The sequence below is a fragment of the Enhydra lutris genome, unplaced genomic scaffold (assembly GCF_002288905.1).
Source record: "Enhydra lutris kenyoni isolate GAN:26980312 unplaced genomic scaffold, ASM228890v2 scaffoldscaffold12, whole genome shotgun sequence".
NCBI classification, from domain to species: Eukaryota; Metazoa; Chordata; class Mammalia; order Carnivora; family Mustelidae; genus Enhydra; species Enhydra lutris.
Window position 1 is genome coordinate 79344067 of NW_019154096.1, and position 20191 is coordinate 79364257.

The window sequence follows — 20191 nt, forward strand, 5'->3', positions numbered from 1 at the left end:
CCGGTGAGCTGATCCACGCACCAGCACAGGTTTCCACACCTCGCTAAGGGGAGTTCTAGAATCTAAACCGGAGCTTCTCGACAGAAGCACTACTAACATCTTGAGCCACATGATTCCTCATCGTGGGGGCCGTCCGGGGCGTTGTGGGGTGTGTGGCTGTCTCCCCAGCCTCTGCCCACCGGGTTCCAGTAGAACCCCCCAACTTATGACAACCAAAAAAATGCCTTCAGCCGTCACCAGCCATCTGCCCCGGGCAAGAAGCAGAGAGTTGCTCCCCACAAGGTCTCGAAGCTTCGCGGGCTCTCAGGACCAAGCAGGGGCATAAATAAATGAGTCTAGTCTTTCACCGAATTTGTGAATTCTCTGAATAAAAACAAGATTATTCACCCGTAGATAAATTAAAATTCACATGCTTTTGTAAAATCATTTTCAATATGGAGCACATTTCACAGACAGGTGCGTTTTTCTTGGTCTGTGAAATCGGCTTCACGGGGACACGGTTCTGTCTCAGCGCTGCCCAGCCCTCCTCCCCATCCGGCCCCCATCAGGTGCCTGTTTTGCAGGGTGGCAGGAATTCCCCAGCATCAAAAACACTCATTGCCCTCGAAACTCCTTGACCTCAATGAGTCTCGTTCTATGGAGCCACTGACCGCGGTTCACACGAGCTCTGAGGGACAGACCGTCGGCTCAGGCTCCTCCGAGCCACGGTTCTCAGAAAGTTCTCAAGGAAATCCTGGAAATGGCTCATCACAGGCATGGCCAGTCTCACCCAGATGTGTTCTGCCGATGTCCAGCGGACACTGCCGGGGCGGACTGCAAGGTGTCCAGATCTCCCAAAGGACCCACTTAGCAGGGACACTCCGGGTCGGACCACAGACACTGCTGGTGTCAGACGTGGGCACAGAGCTCGGACGGAGGCTGCCCTGAGGCTGGGGTCGTGTGTCTGGACCAGGCACTGCCTCCTCCTTTACTTCAATTGCCACCGGGTCCCTCTGCTACAGTGCTCAGTTTTCGAATCAACACATTAGGGGCCATTCTAGAAGCTGCCCCTGGAGTACCCCCTTTCCTTCTTCCTGAGGGGCACATTACAGTGGTTACCTACAAGACCAATCACGTTGACACCCTCATCCTCTAACTGAACGCACATTACAGCAAATTTGATTATAGCACCTTATAAAATGCAAACACAGAGAGACACCTAATTATTATGTCACTTTATAAATCATACGAGGCATGGAAAGTGAAGCCACCCCTGGGGTACATGGGTTTGGGTTCCCTCTAAGATTAATTTTCTCGGAAAACAGTAAGTCATCCTTAATAAATGCCAATGGACTGATGGATTTTAACGGAAATCTTGACGCAGCTGTAAATTATGTTGCACACGAGAGATTATTCATGTGTTTTATTCATTTCCCCATCACACCCTAAATGCATGTTCACTAATAGCTTGAAATAGAAGTAAGATTTTGTTCTTGAGAATACAATGTTCTACTGGCTGACTCATTTATCAAGCCAATAGAGAAATACGGATGCCCAAGACCGCATCTGATTTTCCAGAACAATGTCAGCAAACCAAAACAGGAAAAGAACAAAACTGCGTTATTCCTCTTTCTCCCATGAACTTGGATATGTGCGCACGTGTCTCACAATCTGGTGATGTTTCCTGTTACTGATAACCTAGTGATTGAGGACATCATGGTAACATTAGAATTCTAGCACCTGATTAATGCTAGAACCCATGGAACTTCCATTCAGGTCTCCTGCGTCACAAGCAAACCTAACACCCAAGCAGCAGTTCCAGCTCTCCGGGTCTGAGCACTACTGAAGGCTCATTCCAAGTCCACGTTGCTTTTGCTACACTTCAGGGAAGGACCTAAGCTCACGTTCACGGGAGGCTTGGACACATGGTGTGCGGTCACCATTAACAGACACACACCTACATCTGTGAACACACACGCACAACAGAGTTGCAACCAGTGCATGACTGAGGGCCCTTCCTCTCTCTGCTGAGCCCCCAAACACGCATCATGGCACCACTCGGGCTCCAAAGTGTCTGCCAGCCCCATGTCTGTTCTAGAGGCCTCCCAGAAGAGCACACGCGTGCATTAAGGAAGCCAAGGACCTCTGTGGCCACCCACGCCCCTCACAGTCAGCCATGCGTCTGGGGCTTCCCGAGGTCCCTGCCTCGTGTTTAGAACGAGCCAGCCTGCAAGCCCGGGGGTGGGGTGTGACTTAGTGAGTCCCAGCATTGCACTTTTTTGTGTTTTACTAACTTAGATGATCAGCCCTTTCCTGGCGTGCTGCCTTTGCTTCCTTCTGAGCTCCACGTAGGGAAACCACATACCTCTGGGTATCTTGACTCTCTCACTGACTACATTACTCCCCCTAAAAACTTAGCAAAGGGAAGCCTCGCTTCTCTGAATAGAAACTTCAAACTTGGTCTCACGGCAGGAAACACCCAGTCCGAGTTAGCAAGACCATCTTCAGTGGGGTTGAGGACATGAAGAGGGGCAGAACCTGGGTGACGCCACAGCATGTCCCTCCCAGGGAGCCCCTCGGCACGTGATCCAGGCACAAAGCCAGAGCCAGGTTGGCTCCTGCCTTGTTCCCCACACGGTGAGCTCTGAACCAGCTCCAGGCTTTGAGAGCCCATGCTCTGTGCTTACCGGAGAAGGGGGCGGTCCTCAGGGGTATCCTGATGGGTGCCAGGGTCAGGAAGTGGCAGGGCTGCACGCTGGAGGGGGATGGGCCCCCAAGTGCCTCTGGGTCCACGGACACCATGGCAGCCGTGGCGGTGATGGCAATGCCGGGGGTACTGCCGACAGGCTTCAGGCTGTTGTGACGACCACCTGCAGAAGAGGGACAGGGAGGTCATCACGGGAATGCCGGTGTCCACCGGGGAGGGGCCATTGCACGATGCAGCATATCCTCACCAGAAAACAAGGCAGCACTAACCCGTTTCTTGGAAACCCACGCCGTGTGCCGATATCCCAGAAACCCAGGCTGAGTTCTCAAGGCAGCACTAACCCGTTTCTTGGAAGCCCACGCCGTGTGCCGATATCCCAGAAACACAGGCTGAGTTCTCAATCTGTCCAAACGCTGATTGTGCAGAGCACATGCACACCGCTATGTGACGTCCGGTGAGTCACAAGGCTTAGTTAGCGGGGGACACACGTGCCTGGGCCCCTGGCTACGGGGGGCACGAGGTATCTGTGTAACCAGGGGTGGTGGTGACAAGCACGCCGTTCCTCGGAGCAGCGAGGGAGGGGGAGGGCAAGACAGGAGCACAGAAAGGTGGGAGGTGGGCTCAGAGGAGAAGGCAGCCTGGGTCGGGGTGGAGAGGAGGCTCAGCTGATCCCTGAGGATGAGGCTGCCACCTGCCCGGTCCCTGCAGGGAGAACCTCGACCTCACATCAGCCTGGGCAGCCCCTTGTGAGGAGCTGGGCCCTAAGCCTACAATTCGGCTGGTCTTTCCTGGCAGAACTGGAAACACTTGAAACTTTGCTTCTGTCTCTGCCTTTTCTGTAAAGCTGTTATTTAAAAGGACTCTTTGGTCCCTAAATAATTGCAGATTCTAAGAAATAGTCTGTAACTACCTGCTCACACGGATGGTGCAAGCTCTGGAAAGCAATCTGGAAATGTGTCTTAAAAATGTTAATAGAGTTTACAACTTTAATCTAGTGTTTCCCTTCCTAGAATTCGCCCACGTGCCCAATGCCTTCAGATACAGGTTTGTGGCGGGAGACTGGAAAAAGCAGCAAAGGGCAGATGCTTGTACTAACGGTGGTGCGTCCAGCCAGCGAGACGCTGAGCAGCTGGTAGAACCCCACAAGGAAGAACACCCAGTGCCACAGGGGGCAGCTCGCGGTGTGTTCAGAAAACAAAGCAACTGACAAAATCATTCCATTTCTACACCACATAGCCATTCAGTCAACAATGCTTTATTGGGTTGACTAGGTGTCCACCATGTTCCGGCTGAGGGACAGAGCAGTGACCCGAGCAGAGGGAAGGCCTTCCTCCCGGGACCACACCTCCCAAGGGGGGAAGACACATGCCATATACTTCCCTCATTTATTTGCTTGGTGTTATAGGTTGATGGGCACAACGCAGAAAAGTAAAGCAAGGAAGAAAAAGGACTGGGAATTGGTAGGCGGGCTCCATCTTTGCATGGGGTTGTCAGGAAGGTCTTCCCTGGGAAGAAAAGTCACAGTTGACAGCCTGCAGGAGGCGAGAGTGGAAGAGCTGGCCGAGGAGGGGTGGGGAAGTGCAAAGGGTCTGAGGCAGGCGCCAGTCCAGTGTGTTCCAGAAGCTGCAAAGAGATCAGGGAGGTGGAGTGGAGGGGCAGGGATGAGGAAGTGTGCGTGTGGGGAAAGGGGGACGACTGTGCCTTGCAGGCACAAAGGGGCATGCAGCTGCCAGGAGGGGTGGGGTGCAGGGGCGGGGAAGCTCTGCCGTCATCTCAAGTAGCACCCTGCCTGCTTTGCTGGCTACAGACAGGAAGGGGGCCAGCTGGGTCCTGGCTACACTCAGCCAGATCCTATCAGTCTGTCTTTGCTTGTCTTTCCACAGTATTCAAATCCCCTTTGATGGGCATATACAAATGTTAAAAATGGAACTTAATTTTTACAGAGTCAGTTCAAGTGTACAGAAAAGTGGAGCAGAAAGTACAGAGAGTCGGCAAGTACTCTGCCACACCCCTACCCTCCCACCCCACCCCCACCATGCTCACAGCCCCGTATCAGTGCGAGCGGAGTACCTGTTAGGACTGATGACCCAAAACTGATACATTGTTGCTGACCAAAGCCCGGGCAGACAGCATGCTTGTGGCTGTTGTGCGTTTCTGATCTTTGCCAAAGCCAGACTGCCATGCTGTCCCATCATAGAGCAGAACACAGAATACAGAAGAGCATCACTGTCCTAAAATCCTGTGTCCTGCCTGTTCATCCCCCGCCCCCACAGCCGCACCCCCACAACCACAGACCTTTTTATTGTCTCTACAGTTTGCCCTTTTCCAGGATGTCGTATAATTGGAATCAGACATTATGTAGACTTTCCAGACTGGCTTCTTCCACTTAGCAATGTATGACTGAAGTCTCTGTCTTTTCTTGGCAAGATAAGTCCTTTCCTTTTATCACCTCCGTCATCTGGAGGGGCCACCGTTCACTTATGCACTCAGCTACTGCAGAACATCCTACTTGCTTCCAAGTTTTTGCAATTATGAATAAAACAGCTATAAACATGTGCGCGCATGTTTTCGTTTGGACGCAAGTTCTCTATTTGGGTAAATACCAAGGAATGTGCCTGCTGGATCATATGGTGAGACAATGTTTAGCTTTGTAAGAAAGCGCCAGACTGTCTCTCCAAGTGGCTGTACCATGTTGTATCCCCAGCAACCGGGAATGAGTGCTCCTGCCACTCCTCGTCCTTGCCAGCATTTGGGGTCAGGGTTTGGAGTCTGACCGCTCTGACAGGTGTGTAGGAGCCCGTCCTTGTTGTCACATACACATTTGTGGTCAGAAAAAAAGCCCTACTGTTCTAAATATATTATCTTACTCGATAATAAAAACCTATTATAGAAAACTCATAGAATGGAGTGACTCAGTGTGTACAAATGTCGCTGTGGACCCCCCAGGCAAACACGGCTCATCTTTTGTCATGCAGCAAACCTCAGTTTCCTGGGGGCACGGTGTGGCTGCACTGGTGTCCCCATCAGACTGCAGGAACAGCTCTTTTTTGGAGATGTTATGAAATAAGCACTTCCCTGATCATTAAATGGCTTACACAGTCCAATTATTAACCGGAGCCCAGCATTCCAGGCAATTCAGCTGCCACACAAATTTGCCACATTCACTATGATCCCCCGTCGTAACAGGAGCTGCCTCCTATTATAAGTAAACATGATGTAAACAATGGTTTGCAAAAACATTCGTTTCTGCATTTGTTGCTCTGGGACAGACATTCAGGGTCAAAGCAGTATTTTTGGGTGTGCCTGTGTCAGTTTAATGAGGTAATTTTGTGAAAGCCAACACACCATTAGAGCCCTCTACAATTTCTTATTAAGCCCGGCTTCTCTCCCTCAGGATCCACACATTCATATGATCTCTCCGAGGGCGTGTTCACTGGGGTGCAGCCATCAGACTGTGCTGTTTAGAGACAGACCCACTGGGGAGACACACCACCAAGTTCCATGACCTCAGTGACATGCTGTCTGTTGGATTTGTCTAATAGCCCCGACCTACTGTTCAAACTGAGGATGACCTTTTAGAAACGAATGACAAAGTCATTACTGGAGTTTTAAAAGAAACAGAAGCCAAGGCAAGCATGTTTCATAGATGGACGTATAGGGACACGTTTATTATCATGCGATTTTGTTGTCAAAAATAATATGTCACTTGCTGATTTCAACTCTACTATGAAGCTATAATCACAACACAGTGTGGCACTGGCACCGAAACAGACAAATCGGGCCACAGAACAGAATCAAGAGCCCAGAAATAAATGCAACCATATTTGTCCAAGTAATGCTTCACAAGGGAGCTAAGACCACTCATGGAGAAAAGACAGTCTTAAGTGGCACTGGGATAACTGGAAGAATGAAACCAGACCCTCATCTAACACCACTCACAGAAATTAACTCAAAATGGATTAAAGACTGAAACATAAGACCTGAAACCATGATGCTAGGAGAAGACCTGGGAACAAAGTTTCCTGACATGGGTGGTAGTGATGACTTTTTTTGAAATTATACCTACAGCATAAGCAACGAGAACAAAACTGATAAATGGGACCACATCCAACCAAAGAGCTTCTGCACAATGAAGGAAACCATCAACAAGCTGAAAAGGAAACCCACAGAATGGGAGAAATGGACATTTGCACACCACAGATCCCATAAAGGGTTAATATCCAAAATACGTAAAGAACGCCCACAGCTCAAGAGCAAAAAACACAAATAATCCAATCTAAAAATGGGCAAGGAACCTCAGTAGAAGTTTCTCCACAGAAGATGTGGGAAAGACCAACCGGCGGGTAAACCGGTGGTCCTCTCAACTCCTCATCAGGGAAATGCAAATCAAAACCAAGATGAGGGGTCGCCCCACACCTGTGAGAAGGGCCGTCTCCCCAAGATGAGACGACAGATGCTGGAGAGGATGTGCAGGGAACGGAGCCCTCGTGGGCGGCTAAGATGGGTGCAGCCATGGTGCGCAGCTCGGAAGACCCACCAAAACATTAACTACAGGCCGAGCACGTGGCCCAGCAATTCCGCTCCTGGGAATATATCCGCAGGGAATGAAAGCACTAACTCAAGAGTCTACACTCACAGGCACACAGCCCGAGTCACAACAGCCAGGTCGTGGAGAGCACTGTGCCCCTCGATGGATGAACGGATGAAGAAGGTATGTGTGAACATAAGGACGGCTCTCAGTTCTGGAGCTCGGGAAGTCGTTCCATCTCTGACAATGCGGGCGGGCTCCGAAGGCATTATTCTAAGTGAGGTAGGTCAGACAGAGAAAGACAAACGCCACGTGATTTTGCCAATATGTGGAATCTTAAAAGAAAAAAAAATACAATAAAAACAAAACCCCCAACTCATAGAAAGAGATCAGCCCTGTGGCTCCCAGAGGCAGAGGGGCTGTGAGGAGGGAGAGGTGGGGGTAGGGGAGGCGTCAAGGGGAACACATCCAGGTGTAAAGACGGTGCTGAGAACGTCACTGACAGCAGGACACCTGTGGCGGACGCTGCCCAGGGATGCAGAGGAACGTGGTTAAAAGAAAAAATCCTGAGTGCTCTCATCACACCAAGAAAAACATTTTTTCCTTCTTTCTTTACTCCATATCATCTCTATACGAGTAGATGGATGCCAGCTGGACCGACCATAAAGACTGTTTCAGAAGGGACGTAAATCCAGCCAACGTGCCGTCCACCTTATGCTTATGCAGTAACGAATGTCAGTTACTGCTCAATAAAACCAGGAAAAAATAATGAGTTGGCTGCAAAAGAAAACAGGTAAGTATACCTTATCTACCTATTTAAAAAAAAAAAAAAAGCCTAGAAAGATAGTTTTTAACCTGCTTGAATTCATTTGGTTACATACAAAAAGGCAGTGCTCCCGTTAGTTCACAAAACTAACTGAACACGGGTAAAGTCGGGACGCTCCTGAACAGCCACAGAATGAGGCTCCTAACTGTTGGGCGAGATGGGAGGTGTCCTGGTCTTCTTGCGGCAAGGTTTCCGCCGGGATCCAGGCCGCAGCGGGGGCCCTGTGCTGACACCCCAACCCGGAGCCCGGTCTGGGAGCAGAAGCTCGCACCCACGTCCCCGCACACCGAGAGCGCACATGAGCCCCGACGCACCTGTGCGAGTGTGCAAATGACCCCCTTTGGGGGCCGTACTACGGATGAGCACACAGTAATAAAATTCGAGGAGCCCAGCTTGGGAAGGAAGCTGTTGGCTACCTCGTGCGTCCCTCTCTGTTTCCTTCCCCACACACCTTGGCCAGGCATTTCCCCGGCTACCTGCCAAACTGGGCCCAGCTTGGGACTGGAGACGACACGAAAGGAGACACCCGTGCAAACAGAGAAGCTCTACCCGCGGACGCCAGCCAGCAGGTGCACAGAGCCGGAGAGACCCCGGGGACGCCATCTGTTCCCCCGAGGGGTGGCTCTGGAGCCAAGTCTTGCGAGATGAGCAGGCACTCAATAAATTGTGTCGACTGATAATAATTACCATAGCTTGCTTTCCCCCAAGGACTGCGGAGAATCCCTTAGCTGAGTAAATAAACAGTGAGATAAGAGGTCCAGCCAAAAAAAACTGCTAAGCCAGCTAAGTGATAAGCCAGGAATGCTGTCCCATAAGGATCACTTACAAAAAAATCAATGTTTTAAGCAAAACCGTAACTAACCATGAGCTTCCCCTGAAGACTGGCTGAGGAGAGAGTGCAGGCCGGCAGCTGGGGGAGCCTTGCCCCAGGCTGTGTCTTATCACGACTCCCATCGTCTACCTCCTTGCAAAAGAGCTCTGTTTGCATGTTTTATTCTGAGTGATCCCTCCAGCAGCCCTGCGAAGGAGAGCGTCTACTGTCTTCTGCGGCCAGAGACATTGGGGCTCAGTGCAGCTTCCTGCCCTTCACAAAGACCCTGGGGCATCAGGGCCGAACTCCGGGGTCCGGTGTGTCTGACTCGAACCCCCCACAAGGCTGGCGCTGGTGCCCCACTGTCCGGACGTGTGCTGCCTCCCGTCTGAGACACCGGGTGGACGGCCGTGGCTGGAGGCCTTCCTCCTCTACCCGCTGAGCCCACAGGGGGCCTGTGGTCCCGGCCCTGAGGCTGGTCTGTTTCACCTCCACGGCCTCAGTGACCCCGCAGGGCGGGCAGGCTCTGGCGGTGGACTGTGCTCACGTGCACACGCCTACTGGACCCTTCCGAAGCCAGCAGCCGGTTTGCTTTTCTCCAGATTCAACAAGGAAACAAGAGGAAGGCCAGTGGCCATGGGAACGGGGACAGTGGGACAGTCGGGGACTCTAGAAACACCCAGCATTGGCGCAGGCTCCAGGTTTGGACAGCTCTGTCTGTCCTGGCTCCAGGGTCTCCTGCCCCCCACTCCAGCCGTGCTCTCCACCTGGAGGAGGCCCTCAGCCACTGCGGAGGACAGGCGGTGCTGGAGGGGACGCAGCCCTGGCCTCTGGCCTTTGGCCCCCCTGCAGAGGGGCGCTCAGTCTCCCAGGGCTGCTCTGGGGTCAGGGCATCACCAAACCCCAAGCTGGGGAGGCAAACCAGCAGCAGGTTGTGGAGCAGATACGGGCATCTTCTCGGAAGGCCACACTCGCCTCGCCTGTGTGGGAGCGCACCCCCAGGAGGCGAAGAGCCGCAGGTGTCCAGGACGGCAGCGGGGGACGCGTGAGCCACAGGGCGGCCGCGGGGCTTCTGCAGGGAAGGAAACCCCCGCCGATGAACGCCAGCTGCCCCCTTCTCCGAGCTGAGGCACATACTCAAAGAATAAACAATCATTAGTTTATTACATCTACTTAGCAAATGATTTCAGCTCCGGTGGAAATCCTTCAGGCGATGTATCTACCAACTGGTAATTATTTCTGCAAAACTGTTTGATCAGAGCAGTGACTTCAGGCACGCGGTGCGTGAGGGCGACATTCTCAGAGGCGAGTCTGGGGTCTGTGGGGGGCAGGCAGGAGGGCTGCGGGGCTCGGCGTCTGGAGTCCAGGTCCCGGCTCCCTTCCTGGCCCCCAAGAGCCCGGACACTCTGGTCCCAGCAGCGAGGACGTCCTTCTCACAAGTCGGTGATGGGCCTTGTATCTTCACGTGCTGAGCTTTTCCTGAGGAGCGACGTCAGAGCCGGTGGCATTTTCCTCCTTGTACGGACACTTAGCAGCTGTGGTGACTGTGGAAATGACCGAGTGTCCATCCACAGCCCTAGAGCCCCCCTTCTGGATTGTTATCTTGTGTAACGCTGGGTGGATTCAGGGTCTTGGGGTCGTGCCCACAGTTGTGGGTACAGCCCGTGAAGACCCGACGGGGCTACTTGGAGCCCTGCACCCCATGACTGACGATCCCTCCAGGTCACTGACCCCGGACCGTCTGACGGAAGGTGGCCATGCTTCCTGGTTCTTGGCCCTGAAGAGGCCTCCAGCCAGGATTAACTCAGATCCTTCTCCTCACAGCCATGGGGACCCTCAGGGGCTCCCCCCAGGGAGCTGAAGAGCGAACGGTATAGCTTTGACGAGTGTGTCTATAGCAGGACTGCTGCTGACGGGAGCTCAGAAAGGTCACTGGATCCCGCCAGGACAACATGGATGTGTGCCGCACCCCCCGCGGGACAAAAGCCCAAATACCTCGTCACATAGTCACCTTCTGGGGACGGCACACATGGGACAGGAGCACGGTGCAGGCTCTCCCTGCCATTGCGCTGTAGACCGTCTGAGACGAGGACGCAGGAGTTATTCAACGCTAAGACGGTGGCAAATTCACTTCTCTCTGTGCATCAGCTTAGAAATACTGATCTGTTTTATTTTTATGATTTCATGTAACTTGGTACACAATCATTTGAATATTCATTTTATTAAAACCAGAGATTAATTATACTACCCCAAAGAACAAATTACCGCTAATACGGGATAATCTAAAGTCCTGACGGCTGTAATAAACCGAGGGCGGGAGGGGAAGGGCAGACAGAGCAGGGTAGAGATTTTCTTCATTAAGAAACAATGGACCGACTGACGGCAGCTTCCACCCAGCGCCGTGAGCCCGGCCTTCTGCTCTGGGCCAGCACCTTCCATGCAGCCGCTCCCTCTCTGGCATCCCAGCGCCACCACGGGAAGGGGCGGCACGTATGGCAGACCAGGCTGGGGGTGTGCCGGAGGTGGGAAGCTGATGGGGACAGCTGGTCAAGCTGAGCCCGAGGGCTGGCTCCGCACGGTCCCTTGACTCCACTAGACTCACTTTCCATCAGAACATCCAAGACCTGCCCACCAGCACCACACACACTTAGAAACTCCTGGGGGCGGGACTGTACCCACAGGACACGTCCAGATATTGTGTATGCAGTTGGTGCTTAACAGATGCATGCCAGTCGAGCTGCTCCTAGACAACACTCACCTTCTGAAGGACTCATTCCAGAACTGGCTTAGTGGGTTCCATGGGTCCCCAAGGACTTCCGAGTTCACTCCTGAGTGGGGCTCGCTCCTGGGCACATTTTGAGATGCCTGCCCCACAGCTCCCCTCTCCCCGAGTGTGCATGGCGGTGCCTAAAGGGGGTGCCTTTCTCTCTGGAATACAGTGGCCCCGGGGAAAGATTACCATTTGCCTTAAAATAAATGTATTTACACTCCCAGCAGGAAGCGTGAGGTTCTGCTGACCTTGATGCAGGACAGAACCTTATTTGTTGGCACGACAACAAAAGTTGTGTGGAGGGTTCCTTAACGCACTAACAAAGCTACGCTGTTCATCATAGCGCAGCTGTTCAAGCCCCTTCATTATGCTCGGCGCACACGTGATTTACACTCACCTCTTACCTGACTCATGACACGCCCTGGCAGTAATGAAGCACAGGAAATTACTCTCCGCCCGCATCTCTCTCCTCGGAGACACATTTAGACAGCGATGCCATCAGCCAGCTGACAATTTTTAGGCATTTTCCTGCTTTGCCGTGCCTATCTTCATTATGAAATTAAGATGATTGAACGCCTCATAATGGAGACACCAAATACGCCTTTTCCTTCACCACCTGCTGGAGTGGTTCTGTCCCCTCACTTCCCCAGGTAACTGCACGCGTCTGTTCCCTCGCAAGAAGGTTCAGGACGGTGGCTGGGGCGTTCACGGATGACGTCACGGTAACCATGTCTGCACTGAGGACCTTATTCCTTGAAACCCAAGTGCTTCTCCCCAAAACAGCCTCCCGGACCACCATTCTTAACGGGGTTTCACATCTATCCCTGATGACGATGCACCGTCCTTGAGAATAAATTTTAAGACAGAAATTTTCAGAAAAAAACATTCTCATCATGGGGAGCTGCTGCTCAAAGAGGCTCTACCGAACCCACGTTGGGTGATGGCAAAACACGGTGCCCTTGTCCGTCCTTGGAGAACTGCTGCCCTCCGTGCGGCCAGAGCCTGAGTGCTGGGAAAGCAGGCATCGGGAGAAACAAGGATAATGACAGCTTTGCTCACGCGGGACCGGCTGGCCCGCAGGCTCCCCATCGGCTGATCGCCGAGGACCCAGGGGACTTAAAAGCAGCAGGCCCACTACAGAGATCAGGAAAGAAACAAAGGAGGCTTGGGACCATTTCGGAGGCCCCGCTCCTGAATCCTGAGGACTGTCTGGGGCAAAGCGAGCCTGCCATGCGCGGTGGGGGGGGCACGGGCAGCTACGTGGCCATGAGGGGAGCTGGGCCTCCACACACAGGAGGGCAGCTCTCTGCCTCCCACCAGCAAGGCTGGGGTCCCCCGCGGCCAAGTGTGCACATGCACGTACTGCACACTTGCTGAGCACCTCCCCCATGCAGTGCCCAGGCGACGCTCAAGCCTGGGATGGGGGCCAGCTGCCGCAGGTAAAGGGATGAGTGTGTGGCCACACGGGCAAGAACGTGCAGGGAAGGACACAGAGGCAGGGGTGCGCTTTTAGGAAGGGGGCAGGTAGGCTAGCCCCTGCGGTCACCTCCCAGCGGAGACCTTAGGGGAACAGGGAGTGAGCCCCGAGGACTTCTGGAGGAACGGTGATCCAGGAGGAGGGAGCAGCAAGTGTGAAGGCCACAGCCAGGTGCTTGGGACGTGAAAGGAGCCGGAGGGTCAGGAGCTCCTCAGGTGGGGAGAGTGACAGGGGCAGGGGCCACCCAGGGCTTTGGGTTTCATTCCCCCTGCGGGAGCTTTAGTCACTCACCAAGGCTCCCGGGAGGCAAGGCTGAGAAGCTCGGCAGACCGTCCCGGGGAGGGGCCTAGAGGGACAGGCTGCTCCTGAGGCAGCAGCAGCAGGCCAGGCCTCCATTCAGGCCTCTGACCCCACAGTTGGGAGCCTGGGGTGGTGGGAAGGGCCTGAACTCGCAGTGCCTGCACAGTCGGCTGTCTGCGAGGCACGCCACCTCCTCCAGGCGGCACCTCCTGCGGGCAGCGTCCGAGCCTCGCAGGCATGGTGGCCCCCACCCTCCAAGTCTTCACACCTGAACCGCTGGGGTCTTCTCCGCACTGGGAACCGACACCGCTAGCTCCGTGAGTGTCGTGAGCAGCTTTCTGAAGGCTCGGGCAGCTTCAGTCTTGCCGGCGGACGGCAGGGCAAGTATGGGGGCCCAGTCACCCCGATGCTTTCCTGTCGCTCCCTCATGACCGCCCCCAGCCTGCCCTGCCAGGACACCTGCCCGGGAAAACCTGGCTCCCGTGACAGCCAGGAGCCTGGCCCGGCGCTACAGCAACCCCTTCTGGAACCCCATCCTACCTCACTGCAGGACCAAGTGCCCCCTGGGACAGGGACACTGGCCCCTCCCCCGAGCCTGTGTGAGGACTCGGTGAGTAATGCCCCCGCACGGGGAAGCCCTTACACAGTGCCTGCACGCCGCGCCTGCTCCAGTAGAAACCGGTCATTATCCTTGGAGCTTTCAGGCAGGGAAGACATGTGCTGACTTCCCAAAGGGACAGAGGAGGGAGGGAGGGAGGGGGAAGGCAGCGGCCGGCGGGTGAGCAGGAGCTGAAGATTCTTGGTGGAACACACAGTCCCCATGACCGCCGGTCGTGCGGTGAGTCCCAGGCGTCAGGGCACCCTGGCTTCTTACCCCCACAAGCATTCCCAGAAGGGGTCAAAGAAATCAGGACCATCAGCATCGAAGGCAGAGTGCAGAAGCCCTGGAGGAAGTGACATTTGGTGAGAAAGGTGCAAGTCACACATTTCATGGTGCCCATGGTCTCCTCAGCCTGGCAGCCATGAAAACGCCCAACAATGGAGATGGAAAATCAAGATGGGCCCGGGAGGAAAACAGGCCAGTGTCCCCAGGAGGACAGTCACCTCCACTTATGGAGTCCCAAAATCATCTGAAGGAATGGAAAATGGATGAGTTCAGAGCTTTAGTGGTTTTCAGATAGTCCAAGAGTCTAAACCCACTTCTGGCCTCTCCCTCCACCTTTCATAGCACTGGTTAGGTCACACCCTCAAGCAGTGCATCCTATTCCCACTGGGAATTCCCACTGGGAATCCCTTGGTGAGAGTTTCTCCCATGTAAGAACCAGCCTGTGTCCTTAGATGTTAAGCCACACATGGTATCTGTGTCTGCACAAGACCACACACCTGTCCTCTCTATGGTTACAATGTGGGGAATCAGCCACCGGTTTGCCTGGGTGTCCCTGGAGAGGCACCTGTGACAGGGAGAAGGCAGGCGGTGGCGGGCCTGGCCACCTGAGGCAGCGCGTCAGGCTACCCTGAGCCTTAACTTGTTCCTTTCCCCAACATCAAGGAAAGAGTCTTGCCATCCCGGAATCCAAGCAAACCCTGGGGTCCTGCCCTTCCTCTTTCATCTCCAAACTCAGTCAATCCCAAGTTAATTTATGAAACTTGTGTGATCAGTGAGAACTGTTTAACTCTTATCTAAGCCTGCATCAGTGTCTCTACACCTCTTTCTCATGATCTCAAAAGCAAAAATCTATAGCCAACAGTCACTAACCAACTTCAGAGCTTCTCTTGCAAATCATAAAACTCTATTTTCTACATTCCAAATTGCATTTGATCTTCCTTCTACTGAATCAGGAGGCATTTTTTGGGTGTCCCTTATGAGCAAGGTCTTGCAGAAATGCATCTGAAGGATGCCCTACGTTCCCCCACACTGCAGAAGGAAATCTGCTATGCAGGCTTGTCTCTCCAACATGAAGAATGAATGCAAATAGGCTAATTAGATCAGAAGAGATTCAAGGTTCATTTCCAATTAAAAAAATCCACCGTATTGAAGATAATGTTACCTGAAATGAATACTTATTTTCCTTAAATGAGTGAATAATGTATTGTTTAGGTAAAAGGCATTTATATTAATGTAGCGAGGAACCAGGATTTTGCAACTTCCTAAATAAAACTCAGGACCACCAGGTCATTATCACAAGAAGAAACAAGGACTGGTCACTGGAGAACACTCAGATATTTATTCTTTCCAAAAGCAAATCTGACTTGAAGCTCTTGAGGCTTAACCTCCAGGGAGCTCATTCACACAAACTCTCTCAAGCCTCCATCCTTAATTCCTATTAGTGACTTGGTCTGCTTTTCCTTGAAAAGAAAACCAGGTTTGCATTAATCTCATGGTCCAAAACACCCGGTCTGCCCCTTCTTAGCAATTTCGGTATCTAAAAGTAAATATTGTCCAAGACAAATGAAAACCTATGTTTCTGCAAAGCCACTTGGAAAGAACTGACCCAACCCCCATCTCCTGGAGTACACAGAAGAGTTAGATGCTCAGGTCTAAATGCTTGAAAGTTTCTCAGAATTCTAACTGAAATCACATTGACATGAATTCAACAGATTTAACAATGATCGCAGGGAATTTTAGAAACAAGCGTCAATTTTAGGATTCCTGGTGCAGTTTTCCTGTTGTTTGTTTTAATTTGCAGTGTCGATACTATCCGATAAGCAGGAGGGAAGTGAGTCTTCATTACAGAAACCAGTGAAAATATCCTTGGGTATTGTACCAGAAAGACTGGGTCTCCCTATCTGAAAAGTTTCCACCAAGGGTATTTTAATCTATGCATACAAAAAGTGACACACTAAAATGTTAACAAAATCAGCTAGAATGTAAGACCTACAGAAGCCGACCTTTTAACCTGTTTGGTTTACCATCTGTCCCCCAGAGCACGGTAGGTGGTAGGTGCTCAATCCATCCTCGGGGTATTGATCCTTGTCTAATATTTCCAAGCACTCATTAGAGGCAAGACGCGTTGCCGGGCCCTAGAGACCCCGCAGTAAACCAAACAGGGTTTTGCTCCCAAAGAACTCCCTTCTCACCTGCGCGATGCTGACACTGAATGTTTAAAGGAAGAAAACTATGGTCGGGCAAGCTGAGTATTTAACTTTTATCAAAAACATTGTGTCTCATAAGTTCATTCCTTATAAGTCTTGAACCTAACTTTTGATTGAAAAACAGTGCTCATGATTTTGTACTTCAAGAGAAATCTATGACACTCTGCCTGGCTATCCAACCACGAGGGTACCCAATGTGAGAAAAAAAAATGTACTCTATTGGAGGAATAGATATTACACAATTACAGACATAAATGGATATGGGCCACTGAGTTGGCTGGTCTTCTCAGTCAGAGAGTTTGAGCTGACTTATATCCCCAACAGTGTGATGAGTTAGTATTCTAACTAAAGGACTCTCCTGTCACTGGAAAGGACAGTCCCAATAAACTCCACTTTGGGATGCTTTCCTAAAGTTGCCAATAGTAGAAGTGGTCTCCAAAGATTGCATCTCTTCTCACTACCAGGAAGAATTTGGCCTCAGGTCTACAATGGCAGATGGGAAGGGTAGGATACCACGGGGCATTCTTGGAGGCTGGCTTGTGGTTAGATGGGACGGTGGAGTCTAGGAGTTTAGAATTGGGCAGGAGTTGTATATTCATGGGGGACTGATCTCATCCTGGGTTAGTGGCACCCCTTATTTCTGCAGAAGTAAGTATAAAACCTCTTTAGGGGTGCCTGGGTGGTTCAGTGGGTTAAGCCTCTGCCTTCGGCTCAGGTCAGGGTCTCAGAGTCCTGGGATCAAGCCCCACATTGGGCTCTCTGTGCAGGGGGAAGCCTGCTTCCCCCCTCTCTCTCTGCCTGCCTCTCTGCCTACTAGTGATCTCTCTCTCTCTCTGTCAAATAAATAAATAAAATCTTAAAAAAAATAAAACCTCTTTAGAGGAAAGTACAACAAAGTCAGGACCACTGCCATTCTACATATTATAATAAAGCAATAATGTCATGATTAAAGTACACCAAATCAAATGAGAAGCAAATAATTGTGGGTGATGCCCATCAAAAATAACAAGCAACAAATCTGGATCCTCAAAGACCAGCAATATTGGAATTTCATACACAGAATATAAAATAATTGTGTGTGCCATGTCCTCAAGAGGAGCAAGGATGAAGACACTGTATGCAATGAAGCAGATTTTAAAAAAGAAGCCAATGGGATTTCTAAATATTAAATTATAAATGATTAAATAAAACACTTCATAGAAAGCTGAAACAGAATATTAGAGACCAATGAAGAGAGACTTAGCAACTGGAAAATACACCCAAGGAAATTGCCCAGAGCACAGCATAAAGAGCAAAGAGATAAATAGCATGAAAGGAAAGGTAAAAATTTCAAAGTAATAAAGCTGAAAATATTTCTTATCGACATTTCAGAAGCAACAGAAGGGCAGCATTTGAAGGATGTCCCAGAAATGATGAAAGACGCAAAGCCTCAGAAGCATAACATTCAGTGAGTTATGAATTTTTAAGAGCACCACAGCCAGACACATTGTGATGAAATTGTAAATCCTAAAGTCAGACAAAAATCTTAAAAACCTCCAGAGATGAAAGATAGATCCCCTACATGGAACACCATCAAGAATAATGGAAAACTTGGCAGAAATAAATAGATCCCATAAATTCCTGGAATAGTAGTTGTAAAGATTTGAGAAAAGAATCGCCATCAGCCAGAACACCCACCCTTCAAAAATGAAGGAAAATTAGTAGTTTTTTCAGATAGGCAAAAACAAGAGATTTTACTACTTGCTGACCTTCACTTTAAAAAAATTCTTGGGATTTAACAAAAAAGAGAAATGATCCTGGAAGGATTGTCTTAGGAAAGTCAAATAGGTAATGAATATGAAGAGCAATAATAATGATAAATGTGCTTTAAAAAAAAAAACTGAGTAATGAACAATATAAGCACCTAACTTGGAAAAAGTAGGTAGAAAAGGATGGTCAGTATTAAATTATGACAATGCCCTTATGTTGTTTAGGACAATAACGGCAAGATAATATTCAACTTTGGACTTTTTAAGTTAACTGTTGATGGCATAAATTTAAGAGAATTTTTAAATAATAGAGGAGCACATGGATGGCTCAGTTGGTTGAGTGTACAATTCTTGATTCCAGCTCAGGTTGTGATCTCAGGGTCATGAGACTGAGCCCCACATTGGGCTCTGTGCCCAGTGGGGAATCTGCTTGGGATTCTCTCTCCCTCTTGCTCTCTTCCTCCTCCCACTCTCTCTCCCTCTCCCTAAATAAATAAACAAAACTTTTTTTTAAAGAGTATTTTTAAGTAATAGAAATAGAGTGTATAAATTCCAAACAATAGCAGAAAATGGAATATTTAAATAAAAAATTAAATTCATGGCAAATAAAGGTAAGCTATGAGAAGAGAAGAATTAGGAAAATAGTAATGCAAACCTAAGATGGTAAAGCAAAGTCCAGAGAGACAAACACCAAAACAGACGTAAACCAACCAACTGAGCAGTTAACAACAGGTTGCTAATTGGAAAAGAATCCACCTATTCAATGTTTTAAAAAGGTACACTTAAATTGAAAGGATTCACAGAAGGGTTGACAGCAAAGCTACGGAAAAAGACATAGGCGAGCAGAAGAAAAGAGTGCCAGTGCATTACACTACCGTGAAACAGGTAATGAGCGAGAGCACTATAAGAACAAAGCCCTGAGTGTGGAGGAAGTGACCACATTATCAGTAAAAATGTAAAATTCACCATAAAAACAGAATAACTCGAAATATGAATAAACCTAATGAAATAGTGTCAAAATTTATGGGAGTAGTAGAATTGGGGAAATCTACCACCACAGTACTAGATTTAATCCTATGTTTCTCAAATAGTTTCAAGAGGAAAATCCTGTAAACAATGTAATTATCAAGCTTACTCAAATGCACACATAAGGAACCTTGTGTCCACCATTAACCAAAGCACATTCTGATCCATCTCGACATAGGTATTAGGCCATAAAGCAAATCTCAGTGAGGTTCAAGAGAATCATTGCTGTATAGGCCACATATCCGACCACAAGTTATTTAAATTATAAATGAATAACAGAAAGAAGAGGACAAAACTTATAAATGATAAAATTAATTAAACAGATACATCCTAAAAATCTGTGAGACATAAAATTACAATAAAAATGTGAAATCTATAAAAGTGAATGACAAAATGGCTTACAAATTTATGGAAAGCAGTGAAAATGATATGTAGAGAGAAACATGTGGCTTTAAATCTTCTATTAAAAAAGAAGACAAAATTAATGTGCAAATATTTAACTTAAGGATTTACGAAAAGAAAAAATCTGAACGAATCCAAAGAAAATGGAAGAAACTAGAGGTAAAATCAGAAATAAATGAGTATAAAAATATCTATAGAAAGTATTTTTAAAGAGCAAAAGTTGTTTCTTTGAAGTTCGAATAAAATGGACAAATCTCTAGTGAAGTTGAACAAGTAAACTGTTTTTAAATAAATGGAAACATTATATGTTTAAAAAGACAAAACTATTAGTATAGAATATTAAAACAATAAGTAAATATCATAAACTATTGTATGCCAAAACCAAATTGAACATGTAAATGCAAGTATGATTTCTGGGAAAATGTCTATAACATGTTGATCCTTACAGGAATAAGCGGCAGAAAGCGGGAACAGTCATAAGGCAAATAAATACATTAAATCAGGAGCTTCAAATCTTTCCAAAA

General features: G+C 49.5%; 1 protein-coding gene across 1 annotated transcript in view; it reads right to left on the reverse strand.

The window, feature by feature from the left end:
- Positions 1 to 20191, reverse strand: part of LOC111144808 (transcription elongation regulator 1 like) — a 179939-nt gene that overhangs the window by 134266 nt on the left and 25482 nt on the right. Inside the window, exon 4 of the mRNA XM_022499294.1 lies at positions 2667 to 2849. Coding sequence (XP_022355002.1) covers positions 2667 to 2849 — 183 coding nt within the window. The remainder of the gene's footprint in view (positions 1 to 2666; positions 2850 to 20191) is intronic.